General features: G+C 43.8%; 2 protein-coding genes across 2 annotated transcripts; one reads left to right on the top strand and one right to left on the bottom strand.

The window, feature by feature from the left end:
* Positions 1–1071: 1071 nt before the first annotated feature.
* Positions 1072–4920, bottom strand: atp23 (ATP23 metallopeptidase and ATP synthase assembly factor homolog; the record flags this gene model as incomplete). Its single annotated transcript, XM_079235782.1, has 6 exons — positions 1072–1804; positions 1898–1981; positions 2508–2645; positions 2747–2828; positions 4501–4546; positions 4773–4920. 6 exons carry the CDS (start codon positions 4918–4920, stop codon positions 1601–1603), a joined length of 702 nt encoding a protein of 233 aa, XP_079091908.1. The 3' UTR covers positions 1072–1600.
* Positions 4921–5531: 611 nt separating this feature from the next.
* rpap3 (RNA polymerase II associated protein 3) lies at positions 5532–10197 on the top strand. The gene is made up of 17 exons (XM_079236464.1): positions 5532–5637; positions 5837–5996; positions 6084–6257; positions 6335–6445; positions 6530–6657; positions 6807–6928; positions 7013–7083; positions 7172–7306; positions 7535–7662; positions 7771–7892; positions 8095–8165; positions 8305–8403; positions 8681–8880; positions 9002–9191; positions 9614–9711; positions 9798–9898; positions 9999–10197. The coding sequence occupies exons 2-17, from the start codon at positions 5844–5846 to the stop codon at positions 10082–10084; spliced, it is 1989 nt and encodes a 662-aa protein (XP_079092590.1). The 5' UTR covers positions 5532–5637; positions 5837–5843; the 3' UTR covers positions 10085–10197.
* Positions 10198–15313: the final 5116 nt, after the last annotated feature.

Consider the following 15313-nt stretch of genomic DNA (forward strand, 5'->3'; position numbering starts at 1 on the left):
AATCACTGGCTCTATAGAGGGTCACTTGCGTTTTCTTGTCGGCTACATGTAGTTCTCCTACACGCTTGGCATACGTTTCAGTTGCTCGCAATCTGCAACCTCATTGCCAGACGTCGCCAAAATCCGACACACTGGACCTAGGTGTGCTTTGCTTCCAGTAATTGTGCGTTGAAAATATTTGTGAGATTTAAATGTGAGTTCGCTACGAGTGCTTGGACTCCAGACCTTGGCATTCTTCAAATCCTGGCCGAACTTAGTACAAGAGCATGAAATAAGACAATTAAAACATCCACAATCTAATTATATCAAATGTGTTTAGTAGCTGGCATTTGATATGTGGACAATTCCAGCAGTTATTCTTTTGTTTTGTATGATTTCTTTATTTAGCCTACTTGAGTGTATGACTGCACAAATCCCAATATCATTCCCTCTTTTTGTTTTCTTGTGTTTGTCTCGCATTAATCCCACTGCCTCGAGGCTGTTTTCATCATTTTCTCTGTTAAGCTTCTAAAATTAACCTAATCTTCTTCGCTCGTCATCCCACCCACTCGCCTTGTCCTTCGAGCCCACGCTCATCTCGCGTTTTCTAAGAGGAGAATGTTGAGATAAGTGGCATATAACACTCCAAAAGCAGACATACCAAGTGTCTTTGTGATTATGATGCAGAGGGTGTTGTCTTTGAGATAGGGAGATGAGGAGGAGGCGGAGGAATGGAGGGGGATTGTGAGGCTAATTCCCTTATAGCTTTTTCCCTCATTAATCTCTGTGGAGGGATACGAGATTCTTTAAATGCTAATGCCTAATAAAGATGTCAGCGCTGACATTTTACAGTTGCGGCTCAGATGTGAACAAAGTTGACCGTGTTGTTGTGGAAGAACTTTTCTCTCTTTACTTATATTACTTGCCTCACATGTTAATTTGGAGAATTCTCTCTTGGGATTAGACATGAAAGGTGATATAAATCGGCAATGCGCATACTTATGCTTCTTTGGCAAGTCATAAAATCAAACATTTGGCACCAGCATCGAATGTAACATCCCCTCTCGTCCTCACAAACAACTTCTTCCAGAGGAATCAAACTTTAATTCAAACACAAGTTGATTCGGTTTAATTTAAGCACAGTCAGCTCTATTTACAAGAAATGAGTGGAGGTCAATGTGGCAACAAGATGAAGAGCAAGCAGAGAAATCCATCCTCATTTGTCAGCAAAGGACTTTTGCACCAAATATCGATGGACAAAAATCAAATCCTGTATTTCTTTAAAAGCACCCATTGGTCAAATAAAAGCAAATGGCAAATAAGTCACTTGGACCTCAACTATTAATCCACTTCCACAGCAAAATCACTCCTTACAATCCCTTTTTACAGAATTAGTATAAAAAATTAAGGTAGAACATGAAAAATGCTGTAACTCCATCCTTTGCTTTTCTGTTCCAAGGACAAATCATTATCTGCATATCCCTTCTGAAGGGATTAGATCGTTTTGGACAGTCATTAAGTTGGGGCTTCTATACTGATCAGGGCCCTGACGATGCCGAGCGTTTGTCAGCGTCACCGCCAGTCACAGCACCCTTGGGAGTTAAATGAGAAGACGTCGACACTAAAGGTTTGCATAATATCGACCTCTGTTCTCATAATCTCTGTAGGCAAACCCAGCGTCCTTCTTGCCGTGCGGGATTCGTCCAAACGGCGCATGGTCGTTGAAACACGTGTCGAAGACCTCGTCCACTATTTTCGCCGCCTCCTCTCGACTAATTTTCCTCACAGCGAGGATGGAGCGAAGGGCTCGGCCTCTGACGCACGCCTGTCCCAAGGAAAAACCATGATCCCAGCGTTAGATTACAGACACAGCTCTGATACCTGCCAGTAAAAGTCACATTTATCCCAGTGCCGGTACCTGATGATGCTGCTTCAAGCCAAAGTTGAACCTGGCAAATTCATTGTGAAAGGAGCAGTCTTCACTTAGGTTGGCTGCCCGAATCTGAAATAATGACACAAATAAGGCTTTGAAATAATTATTTTTTACTGAAAATGTATTTTCTGACAACAAAACTGTGTAACAATGCAGGTGGAGGAGAACATTAGATCTGAATGAATTATAATTATCACAACATCCCCACCCTCAGTGATTTAAAAAGGACCTTTTAAGTTTATGTCTGGTGTTGCTGTAAATACACACTACTAGAGCACCAAATGTGTATCAATCCGCTGCTGGAAATAGTTCCTAACGAATGCAGCGTTTACTCCCGTTGTAAAAACTAGTGCCCAGCGGTTTTAGGAAACTACTTCAAATATTTTTTTAAGACCCACTTGTAAAAATGTGCATTACATACGTACTTGTCACTATTTCTTGTCATAATAAGTTGCATACTGAAACAATAAATTGTGTCTGCTTTGAGTTCTTCCCTACGCTTCGGGTACATTTTTGAGACACAAACACAGATCAAACTGAATCATACAGTAACCAAAGTGTACACTGCACATAAATGCAGCCTATTGGCGCTCACCTCAGAACAAGCCAGATGTTTTAAGTTGCTGAACCAGTCTACGTGGGCGCGACAGTGGTCAAAGGCATGAATGAGCTCATGAGTGACCACTCGGTTCATGTGGGACTGCTGGTGGATGTTGTTCTGGCACAAAACAATCTGCAAAACAAACAAACGCAAAGCTCATTATTGATGAGCAGTCACATTCCTTTTAACGCCATCAGACCTGGCTGCATCTTCACTGATGATCTCTTTCTTACTTGAGAAGAATCTGCGTCAAAGCCACCGCTGACCGTCCCGTCACAATCTTCACAGGAGAAATGCCGCTCTTTTAACACTTTGCTGCGTTGAGAGGAGAAAGAAAAGTCATCTTCAAATCCCAAATCCAAACCCACCTCTTTAGAACTGCTTTTAATGTATGACTGTGTGCTCTTATTCTTTTTATTTATTTGTATCTGCTTTATTATTCTATTTGTTTTATTGCATAGCTTCTAGGACAGGGGTCAGAAACCTTTCTTATCCAAAGAGCCATTTTGCCCTATTTTCCACCAAATAAAAATCGTCTGGATCCACAAAAGCTATTTGATATCATAGCTTATAAAGTTGTATATATAGTCATAATATATATACAAAAACTATTGTTTGTTGTATTTATGAAATTATAGAACAAGAATAAAGACAATTCTTGACATTGTATTACTATTTTACCTGTTATAACTATCAAGAGGAGAGAAAACAATAGTCATGTGTCGGCTACATTGAGGTCAATTAAGCACACTATCTATGCCGGCCTTGATCCCTCCTCATATGTATGGCTCGTGGGATAGAGGGGTCGTCCTGTAACCACAAGGTAGCAGGTTCGATACCCGTCCTCCTCACAGTGTGCATGTTGAAATGTCCTTTAGCAAGACACTGAACCTGCACTTCTCCCCGGGCTCTCCACTGCACCTAGAATGCTAAGTATGGTTTTCATGTGATAACTTATTATTTAAACGAAATAACTCTAAAATAAATAGGCCATGTCCACACTACTGCGTTTCCATTTAAAAAGGCATATCTTTTGATACATTTCAGAAAATGCTGTGTGCTTGTTCAAGACTCTTTCGACATAAAATATTTTGTTGTTTACTAATTTCTCGCCACATATCAAGCAGACAGGTCAGCCAGCATCGTTGGCAGTGAAAGCAAATGAATACGTCCGAGCAGAATTAAACTCTGTATTTTTAGCCGTGACTTTTCTTTTTCTTTTATTATCCGTTGACAGTTTACTTAGGGTGGGGCTCTGCATATCATGAGTAGCCACCTGCAGGGAAAGACGCTCGACAGCGACGTGATAGGATGTGACGCACTTCTAGTTAAAAACTAAATCGAAATCTTTTTTTTCAGTGTCACAGTATCACCCCAAACTCCAAGATAAGAGGTGTCTTTGGAAGATTGTCCACAGGGCAAAAAAAAAAAAAAAGATATCTTTATTTATTTTGTGTCAAAGCCTCAGTGAGCCGCACCAGAGGGGCTAAAGAGCCGCATGCGGGTTGCCGACCCCTGTTCTAGGACATTGTAAATGTTGTGTAAAGTGACTTTGAGTACTAAGAAAAGCGCTTTATAAATCAAATGTATTATTATTATTATTTGATCGGTTTTCATTTGTTGAACAACAGTTACAGTTTTAAAGTACCCAGAAATAGTGAATATTAACTAGTATTTACATCTGTGTGCATGTATGCATGTAGTAGATGCTCTAAACAACGATTAAAGGGCACGATACATTTTATTTGAGATACATCCTTATTATTATTAACCGTACATTATTATCATTATGATAATGATTTATATGACCTAAAAAAAACATGTTGTATTATTATCATTATTAGTATTATTATTAAGTAGATAATAATAGCAGTAATAACATTTGTAAAACTATGTTGAACTATAATTCCCAGGATGTTTACAGGACTATAAATAAGCATTACAGTGGAAGATAAACACACTTATTTTATTATTAAATCATACACACCATCCTGAACTTTTCATGGCACTGAGGAGGAGTTTGGCGTACGGACCTAAGAGAAGCACAGAAAACAACAATGTATCAAGCATCAATTGACAGAAACCTGAATTAGCTTCACTCTCCATGCTGCTACGCTGTCAGCGTGGTTATAACGTTCACATTTCACGGGCATTTAAAACCACATTTGACAGAAGCCTCTTAATCAGACAAGTGATCCGCTGTTCACCGCTGGCATCACATTCCCTCTCGAGGGCTAACAAGCTCGCTTGAACACTCACTAGTTTCCGTCGCTAACTGCAACATGACCTGACACTTGTGGTTGAAAGTGAACAGGCTATCCGTGAACGACTTCCCCTTGGGTTGGGCCGTGTTTCTCCCCGGGAATAAATCGTATCCATATTCCTCCTCTTGATTCGGCTGCTCCATTGTGCGAAACGCTGTCAACAACCTGGGGATGTTAGCATATGTTTAGCTACCGGTAGCTAGCTGAACGAGAGAGGTCATCGCTGTTGTGTGGATCACGTGGTCCCAAAAGGTCAAAGGTAATTCATTCATTGTAATGTTTATTTGTAAAAGAAAAAAAATTTCATACATAAAAAGTCAAGAAATATAATTCACTTCAATGTAATATAAAAAGACATTGAAATAAAACATTTAAAAAATCCAACGCATTTTTGTTTAGCGATAGAAAGAGGTATAGATCATCTATTCAGAAATTGTAGACAGGTCGTCAACTCTTAGCGCAATGCTTGGACTAAAAACGAAAGCGAGCCACAAAACAGTAGACAGTCATGTGAGGGTAATTCCAAACCGAGGGATGTACAGTTAATAAGATGATAAAACTAAAACAATGTCAACGTCCATTGTGTTCCTTTCGGTCGGTTGTTTGCGGACTTTTTTAAACTTACAAGAGTAACATCTTATTGTAGTAAGTTATCGGTTGTATCGTTGTAACATAGACGATCTTTGGTTACGTCCAGCCAGTCTGAGCAGCGCAAAGGCTGCTGGGACTCGGCTGTCATGGCTCCGAACATAAACAGACAGCTATGAATAACGACACATGTTAACTTATTGTAGTATTTAGCCAAAAATAACTGCAGCTACATTTTAACTGTAATTATCAGCAGGAAAAACAAGTGGCAGGTATTCTACAACGTTCAAGTAGCTACGAGTCTCTTACATTTTTGTGATTGTTTGGTATTTTGCTAGCTAGCTAGCTAGCCGCGCAAAAGCACGACGGCGTGACGCTCGTGCTTTCCTCTTGGCTGCAACATCGACTTCAATACTACAATTACAGCAAAACGTGTTAAGAATTTCTCCACAACAAATGTCTGTTTCACAGGGCAAACATGTCCGGGGGAAACAAAGCCATTGAGTTACAGCTTCAGCTGCGGCACAATGCGGAGGATCTGCACAGCTACATGGCGGATCTGGAGAGCTGGGAGACGGACATAAAGAAGAAAGATGCGGCGCTGAGGACGGGAGGACCTCAGGAGAACCAGGTTTGTCCCTGTTATTACACCTCTCAGGAGTAGGCGATGTCCTAGACTGTCTTCCGGTGGCAGTAGCGTGTTGTCTCTCTGTTGTAGAATAATCTCCCTCCTGTTCGCAACAAAGACTACAAAACAAAGATGCGGGAAAGGAAGAAGAAGAAGAAGAAGAAGAAGGAGCCGACTGGCAGTGGCAACGCCAAGACGGAGGAGGCCAAAGAACCATCAAGGATAAAAGCATACGACTATAGATCATGGGACAAGTTTGACGTGGTAGGTCTAAATAAAAGAACACACTGAATATGATCTGTGAAGTCATTGACTAAAGATGTCTGCTCCTGTGGTCGCAGGACAAAGCTCTGTCAGAGATGGATAAGGGAGAAAGTCCAGCTGAGTCAAATGAGTCAGACTCTGAGGAAGCGACAGCTGATCACGAGAAAGCGCTGTCTGAGAGAGAAAAGGTATGAGCAGTACTGCAATACAACAAACTAAAGGGAAGAAAAAGTCACCTTTTCCTAAAGCAGATTATTCTTCTTTTTTTTTAGGGCAACGCGTTTTTCAAAGATGGGAAGTATGACGATGCTGTCGAGTGTTACACCAGAGGGATGGGTGCAGATCCTCACAACCCTGTGCTTCCCACAAACCGAGCCACCTCCTTCTTCAGACTCAAAAAGTAAACGGCATAGGGTTAAAAGGCTACTGTCTTGCACTTTAAAAGATGTATTTGATTTTGAATAGATTTAACAACATGAAGGAGGATATGTGTTTTTTCAAAGAAGGGTTTGTTCGCCTGTAAATGATTGACAACCTTTTCCTTTGCAGGTATGCTGTGGCAGAGTCCGACTGCAACTTGGCGATCGCTCTGGACAGCAACTACTTCAAAGCGTATGCACGGAGAGGAGCGGCACGGTTTGCGCTGAAGAAATACGAATCTGCATTAGAAGGTGACAAACTAACTGTCCAACGGGTTCGCTCGTTGATTCAACTTGAGCACACTGAGATAACAACACACATCTGTTTCTGAATAGATTATGAGATGGTTCTCAAGCTTGACCCCGGGAACGTGGAGGCACAGAAGGAAGTGGGAAAAATCACAGAGGTGAGTGGGAACGGTTTGGGTTGGGGTTTAGCCTCTTTTCCCAAGTCGTCTACACTTTTATTTCCTCTCTTTCTCTGGCTGGTTTCAGACTATCGGTCATCGAGCACCAGCCACCCAGAGTGTGGCCCCACAGCCACAGGAGGCTCCCGCAGTGGACCCTGAGCAACAGAGGCTGATAGAGGAGCAGCAGAGACGACAGGAGGCGGCTGTACAAAAGGACAGAGTAAGCTGTGGTCTTGTGTTTGCCTTTTTTTCCTTTTCTAGCTCTAGTTAGGAAGCGTGCATGGTGGCCTACATGGGCAATATTTGAGAACATGCAAAAGAGTGAGCTGTTCATAATATGAACTAAAGATACAGTTGCAAAACTGTTTAGCCCAAAAGGAAATGTTTGGATTCTGATATTCATTGTTTGGAAATAGTTTTCTTTAGTTTTCTAAATGTGCCTTTCCAGGGGAACGCCTATTTCAAAGAGGGGAAGTATGAAGCGGCTGTCGAGTGCTACAGCAGAGGCATGGAGGTGGACAGCATGAACGCCCTGCTGCCCGCCAACAGAGCCATGGCCTTCCTCAAGCTGGAGAGGTAAGCCTAACTTTTATTTCTCCTGCACATTTTAGTTTATCAGAGTGATGCGTCTGGAAAAAGGAGATCAAACTTACCATTGTTTTATTTTCTCTCTGTTTGCTGCAGGTATATGGAAGCAGAGGGGGACTGTACCGAAGCCCTTTGTCTGGACAGAACTTACTCCAAGGCTTTCGCCCGGCGTGGCACCGCCAGAGTGGCTTTAGGGAAACTGGAGGCGGCCAGACAAGGTGATGGGTGGAACAACACTGTCCTCTAAAGGCAAACGGCAGCAACTACATGTAGTCTGTTTTCTTTAACGTCTGGAAAACCCCAAAGTGATTTGCCAGCAAATTGCACTGAAATAATATGAACACAGATCATTTATTATCTGGTGTTGACTGGTTAGTTGCATATAAACATATTGTCTTTGTGTGTGTCTGTGTCTTACAGATTTTCAAGAGCTTTTGAAACTGGAGCCGGGGAACAAGCAGGCTCTAAATGAGCTGGAGAAAATGCATGCTGTATGTTTATTCCCCTTCTGTGTTTTAAGTCCCTCCTGTTATGAGAACAGAAGAATAAATGTTTAAATAGCAAAGTCTGACTTTTTTAGGTTTGATCTTCCAGAGACTTCACTTCTGTTTTCTTGATGTCATTCTGTAGTGTCAGAACGTGGCGAGCAGCGGCCTTCTCCAGACACCAGACGGCACACAGAGGAGAACCGTCCAGCCGGTAGACAAACCAACACATCTGCAGTCAACAGTGAGTGTAATAGATAAATCAATTTGTTGATTGTTAATTGTTATTGAACAAAACCTGATAGTTTTACCTTCTTACAGTTTGTACTTGTGAAAAGCAAATGCATTTATGACGGTAACATACACATTGTCAGTATTTTATTCCTCATGTATACCACATGCGTTAGCATTATTGGTCCAGCAGGTGGCATGTTGAGTGAACATCTGGATTCCCTACTGTTAATTTTGTGGCATCTTGATCTGGCATCTTTGACTGATTCTGAACATCCGCTGTTCTTCAGAAACCCCTGAGAAGGATTGATATCGAGGAAGTGAGCGGCGAGGCGACGTTGTCTGAGGTGGAGTCCGGTGGGTCCACGTTCTTCGTCCAGGAAGCCTCGAGGGAGACTGAGGATGAATCGTCTTCGCTGTCGTCGTCACCCAGCGCCAAGATGTTCAAGATTGAGGAGATGGCAGAAGTCCCCTCGCACAGATCTGACCCGTGAGTGGCGCCGCTTTGATATTGAATTTCTTTCTACAAAGCCCTAAATGTTGCAGTCATCTGTGGACTGTGGTATTGATTATTCCCGCCCTGTAACAGTTGTTTTGCCTCTGTTCCCCAGAGTCCCAGCGAGCAAGCCGACCAAACAGCCATCGCAGAGGGAAATCGCTCCCCCTGCTGACCCGGCAGCGAGTCCCTCGCCGACAGTAGGGGACTGTCAGCTGCCTCCTCCACCCGCCAACAGCTTTCAGCTGGAGGCCGACCTCCGCCGGGTCGGAAACCAGCCCGAAGTGATTTACAGATATCTGAGGGTGAGTTTGTGTTTGTAGAATCAAAAAGAAATGCTTTACTGGTGACAAGTTCATGTTTGTGTGTTCGGACAGTTTAATTATATGCCGTCAGCACAGCGTCGGTATTGACATATGCAGATTAGTTTCCTGTCTAAGAGAGTGCGGTGGAATAGATGTTTATTGATAAGTCTTTTATGATTTTGATGATGATGATTTCCACAGATCTATGTCTCTTTTTATATCATTTTGAATCTGAAATCTTAAATTTGATGGAAAAGCTTTATTGAATAACTTCAAATTCTGAGAGATTTCAGATTATTACAAAATACAATATCTATGATGAATTCAACAAACAAGTCAGACTGCATGTCCAGATCATCCCTCATCATTTACTTTGAGCCAAAGTTAAAAGTCACCTTTTTGTTTTTCTTCTCGTCTTGCAGCAAATCAAACCCGAGGCGTTCACAAACATTTTCCGCAACTCCCTTGAACCGGACATTCTCAATCAGCTCCTGAGGGCACTGCACGGTTTCTATATAAAGTGAGTTTGAAAAGATGCTTCTGGAAGAACTGTCTTTCTGGCCCGGCCTGGTGTTGTTCCTGTGCTTTAACACCGCTCTCCTGCAGGAACGAAGCACCGGCCGTCACGCTGGAGATCCTCAGGAGCCTGGCGAGTGTGAGGCGCTTCGACATGGCTGTCATGTTCCTGTCGTCTCCGGAGAAGAAAGGTGGGAGTCTCCTTGGTGTGCCCTTACAGTTGACTCGTACTTTCCCCACCACACACTCAGCCATGTTGATAATGTGCCGTATTACTTTTCTCTCCCTCAGTGCTTAAGGAACTGTTTGACTTCCTTCACCAAGCGGCGCCGGAGGACTCATCAGTCACGGCCTTGCAGAAGAAGTACGGTGTGTGACACTGCGGGATCTAGAGACTTTACATTTTAAACCTGCAGTACTACATTATTTTCAAAACCAAAGGAACAATGTAGGTATATTCTACTCCTGAATAAACATAAATTCAATTCACTTTCATTCAGTTGGACTGCTGTGTTATCACCTTGTGGAAATACAATGTGATCGACTTCCTCTCTTCATAACACGGATTTGATCTATAGTCAGAAATTCACAAATTGATGATCTTAGTTCTGACTGTGGTGCATTTTAGAGTTAAAGTTGATAAAGGCAGAGATCTCTGGTGCAGAATCCTGTTCTTTAATGCAAAGGGTACTGTCATTAAAACATCTGTAAAGTTACTCTGTAGATGTTTAACCATTTACTTCACTGTTTTCATAAATGTATTAGCATGCAAACCTGAAAAAACTATGTGATCATACGGCGACCAGAAGGGATAGTCCCTAAACACAAAGTGGGAATTTCCAACTTCCCGATACTTTTTGAATGTCTGGATCGGTCCGGCTGAGCTTGACTGTCGACTACTAAGTCTCTTTTCCGAAGCTGAACAACAATTAAAGGTGTATTTTGTAATGCATAATCGCATATATGTCACATGGGTGATGAATCAGCACTGGGTTATCAGAAAAAGTGCAGAAGTTCATTTTTTATTAAGCATAATAGTGTATATTGTTTGGCAAGTCATATCATGAAGGAATATAAGATTAGCTTTGTGTAATTAAACCCCCAAAACGTTATTACTCAAGCACATAACATCATTTCTCGAGAGGTGTTTAATCTTGTTCAGGGTCACAAAGAGGTTAGAGCCTGTTGGTGGAACGCCCTAGTAAGGTCGCCTGTCCATCACAGTCAGAGTACACAATGCTTGAGCAAATACAGCTGTATGGGTACGGTAATTGTCATTCATAAGAAGATTACCAAACGACAACTTTGTGCACCGCAGTGTGCTGAGCATTTAGCACAAAGTTGAAGAATGAGTGCAGTTCTTCCAGTGTTTCAACATCCACACCATTGAGGATCTACAGGGGAAAAGAGCATAAATCAGAGTGAGATGACGGCTTTTAAACTTGGTCTAAATCCTCTCAAACCTCCGGCGGCGGCCTATACCTGAGACACTGAGCGTCTCGTTGACCGTGGCCGTCTTCCCAGTGTATGGGTTCTCGGCCTGGCAACTGATGGACTCTTTGGACACGTGGCTGTTCACGGTGATGTCGACCCCACTCCCCGCCATCGTCTGCCCGTACAAGGTCCACGTGAAGCGGCAGGGAGGCGAGCACTCGGCCGAGCAAACGAAGTGCGCCGTGACCCCGATTTCAAGAGCCTTTGGTCCGGCGATGACCACGTCCGTTGGTCCGTCTGTAAGAGAAGAGCCACGTAAACCTCCTCGAACAGGTATGCAGAAGAAGTCCATCAATCTTTCCAAGTGGAATAATTTCTTTACTTACTACCAGGCACCACCACTGTGGTCACGGCAGATCCGTTTTTCCCCGTCACCGGGTTGGATGCCTTGCAGGAGAGGGCGGTCGTGTACGGAGGTATTACAGGTGTGAAGGATATGGAGGCGTTGGTAGACAGGACGCTGCCTTCGTAGAACCAGGTGATGAGGCAGACGGGGAAGCAGTCGGCTAAGCAGCGCAGCTCTTTTGTGGATCCGGGCTCAGCCAGGATCACCGCACCCACCACCCCATCGTCGGATTTTGTAATCAGCACCTCATTTGGCCCGTCTGGATGATACAAGACAACTTATTGAATACTTGGTACTGATTGGGTTGTCAACATATTCAATTGACACTTCCTTTTAAATAAATATGACATTTGACATACCACTTTCATGTTTGTATGCTGTATATGAAGCTATGGCCCGCAGCCGTATAGAAAAGAATAGCTTAGCTTCTCATAAAAAAAAATCTGCCCATCAGTATCTCTGAAACTTGCACATTAAAACGTCATGCATGCAATCTGTACCCTCTGCTTTTGCCTCGGTGTTATCGTGCTTGCCTGCAGCAGGCGAGCGACTGCTTCCCAGCCAAGAAACATCAGTGAATAATGCTACAAGTACACTGAGATCCCTGACCCCGGTGTACTCACAGTTTACTTTCATCAGGTAGCCAACAGACAGGATGGGGATTCCTCCCTGGACTGCTACCACCAGCGTGTTGTCGTGGATGGTGCAGTTCTTGCTCTCCACTACCACACACTGGTATAACCCGTCATCCTCCCGCAAGAGGAAACTGAAGGTGATTGTGGCGTTGTCAGGGGAGTAATGCACCCTCTCGTTTACATTTTGTATTTGCAATTTGTTCTTGAGCCATACGATGGAGGCTGGTTCCTGGGGGCCAACGCACTGCAGAGTGAAAGGCTTGCCATCAACGGGCGGGGCCTGGGAGGAGGGCTGCACTGAGAATGGATCTGCGAAGAGAGAATATCAAAATGTCAAGTGACAGCAAAAAGTGATGAACATAACTATGGCCACAATGTTCCCACAGTATATCTCAGGGCCAGGGGGGAAATAGAAAGGGCTCCAGCAACATGCCGGGGGGCACTTTATCATATCGTCACCTTCCTAAAATAATGGCCCAAGTCATTTTTTCAGAAAACACAGAAAACTTGACCAAATGTAATAGGGGTGCACAAGCTGACTCTAGACACTGCACAACAGGCATCCTGTAATACTGGTCAAATTATGTTATGATTACTAATATTATGTTCGAGTGAGATTTTCATTGACGAAAATGCTAAGTAAATTGCTAGCTTAAATGCTAGCTTCAAAATGGCTTTTTGGCTGAAATGGCTGAAAAACATGTAAAATTGCCTAAGTCACATTGTCTTTTGACTTAGGCAAAAATAAAATGGCTGAAGTCACACTCTTGACATAGACCATTACTTTAGGAAAGTGATGATATTTTACCGGGGAATATAAATCTGGGAGCAATATCGCAGACTCACCGGTGACGGTGAGGTTCATGGTGCCGGTGATTGTGACGTTGGATAGAGTGTTTGTCGCCTCACAGGTCAGGGTCTCAATTTTCGAGTCGTCGCTAACGGTGATATCCAGCCAATCGCTCTTGAAAGGCTTCCCCAGGAACATCCAAGTGAAATCGCAGGACGGAGTGCACTCGGCGGAGCATTTGTATGTGTAGCGTTCTCCTATCGCCACCGCGCTGTCTCCGGTGATGGTAAGGTTGAATACCTCTACAGATGGAGATGACCAAAAGACATTTGAATGCATCATGCTCAGTCATCTAATTCAAATGATCCAGCAGTCAAAATGCAATTTAGGAGTAAAGCAATGTATCATAATGGCTTCTGAACCTCCCCATTCTTTAGTTTCAATTTGATCTTTAAACATTATCCTTGATGTTTCTTAACAAAGCAACACGTGGGCGAGTTCTTTCACATACTCGCCAATTGCAGCTGCCGGGCCTTATCGATGTAGAGATGCGAGACTGCGTCCTCGGCCTTGCACATCAGAACTACATTTGAGAGGCTAGTGCTCGCCGGCAGATTGACAGAAATTGCGCTGCCTTCTGCGGAAATTAACGTTTCCCGCTCCCAGGTGACGGTCCAGAAGAAGTTGCAGGAGGGGTGGCAGTTAGCGGAGCAGGTGAAGTTGGATGCAACTCCTGCAGTCAGAAAGGTCGGGCCGCTGACCTGTACATTTGTTGGTCCGGCTGAAACAATGGAAATTGGTTTAAGGCATTCCTCTTAAAAAAAACTAAACATATGAGCTTGAATTCATTTTTAATTACCTTTCACTTTCAGCGTCTTTCGAACGCTGACTGATAGCTCCGTTGTGGGATTGACTGCCGTGCAGGTCAGGTTGAGCGTTCGCACTGGTTCCACCAGCCGCAGGCTCAGCTCCGGGCCATGAGCGGTGTCATCGTCCCAGGTCCAGGTGAAGTTGCATGCTGGGTAGCAGCTGGCCGAGCAATTGAAGTCATACGACATTCCAAAAGTCATTGTGTCCACCCCGCTGATCACCACTGAGGACGGCCCGTCTGCGGTTGGAGGTAAGACAGATGGACAGACAGACTTCAGTTACAGTACAGTTCAGATGGACTGTGGATGAATTGCAATAGGGAACGGTTTCATTATTTCTTTGCCAGAGGTGGATGTGGAATTGACCTTTCTTGATGGATAGGAGCTCAAGCTAGTGTGGGAGGTCAATAGTTGGACTTGGCGTTGGACGTATTCATGGACCATCCTTAACAATGCCCATGTTGAAGCATACGCGCGTACTTACAGTTGACTTGTATCGCGTAGTCCATAGACTGGATGGGGGGCCCCCCCTCTGCCACCACACATTGGTATACACCCTCATCTGCTGGCAGGAGAGGACTGAAGGTCATCGTGACGTTGTCGGGGGTGAAATGCACTCTTTTGGAGGCCGGCATTGGCTGTTTGTTCTTCAGCCATGTGATGGAGGCTGGGTTCTGGGAGCCAACGCACTGCAGGGAGAACGCCTTGTCCGCCACTGGCAGGGCCTGGGAGGTGGGACGCACCGAGATGGGGTCTGCGCGAGGACAATGAACATGAAAGACGATGTGAGTACCTAAGACATGATGTGATTACCTAAAACAAATCAAAGTGGGAGCAATGCCGCAGACTCACCAATGACAGTTAGGTTCATCGTGGCGTTGATACTAACATAGGATAGAGAGTTTGTTGCCACACAGGTCAGCGGCTCAATTTTCGAGTAGTCGTTAAGCGTGATCTTAAAGTGACTGGCAAACGTTTTCTTGTCTCCCTTATGCAAGATGGGGATCTCGGTCCGGTCACCCTGGAAAGTCTTGCCCATGTACTTCCACGTAAAGCTGCAGGTCGGGACGCACGCCGTATAGCAGGTGAAGGAATACCTTTGTCCCATCGTCACTGTGCTGGGACCTTGGATGCTGATGCTAGACGTGCCTAAAGAAAGAGTTTAAGAACAAGGAGTTTGAATGTATGGGGCTCATTTCACAAAGTTACATTGGATCCTGAAATCAAAGCATCAAAAATTATCTTGTCTCAAGGTGTGTGTGCTAGTTTTTAAAAAGTTTTGAGACTGCATCAGCGAGTCAAAAAGGGTTGTAAAACAGAAATGCAGTCCGTTGTAATCAGAGGCGACCAGACGCGAATCACAGTGTAATATTGTAACATAGTTCCAGAAATGGTAAACAGAATCAAACAATTGGACTGACTTCCATCATGTTTCACCAAACTCCTTTAACAGTAAGCGCATACATTCTTTT

This window comes from Taurulus bubalis, assembly GCF_910589615.1.
Source record: "Taurulus bubalis genome assembly, chromosome: 20".
NCBI lineage: Eukaryota > Metazoa > Chordata > Actinopteri > Perciformes > Cottidae > Taurulus > Taurulus bubalis.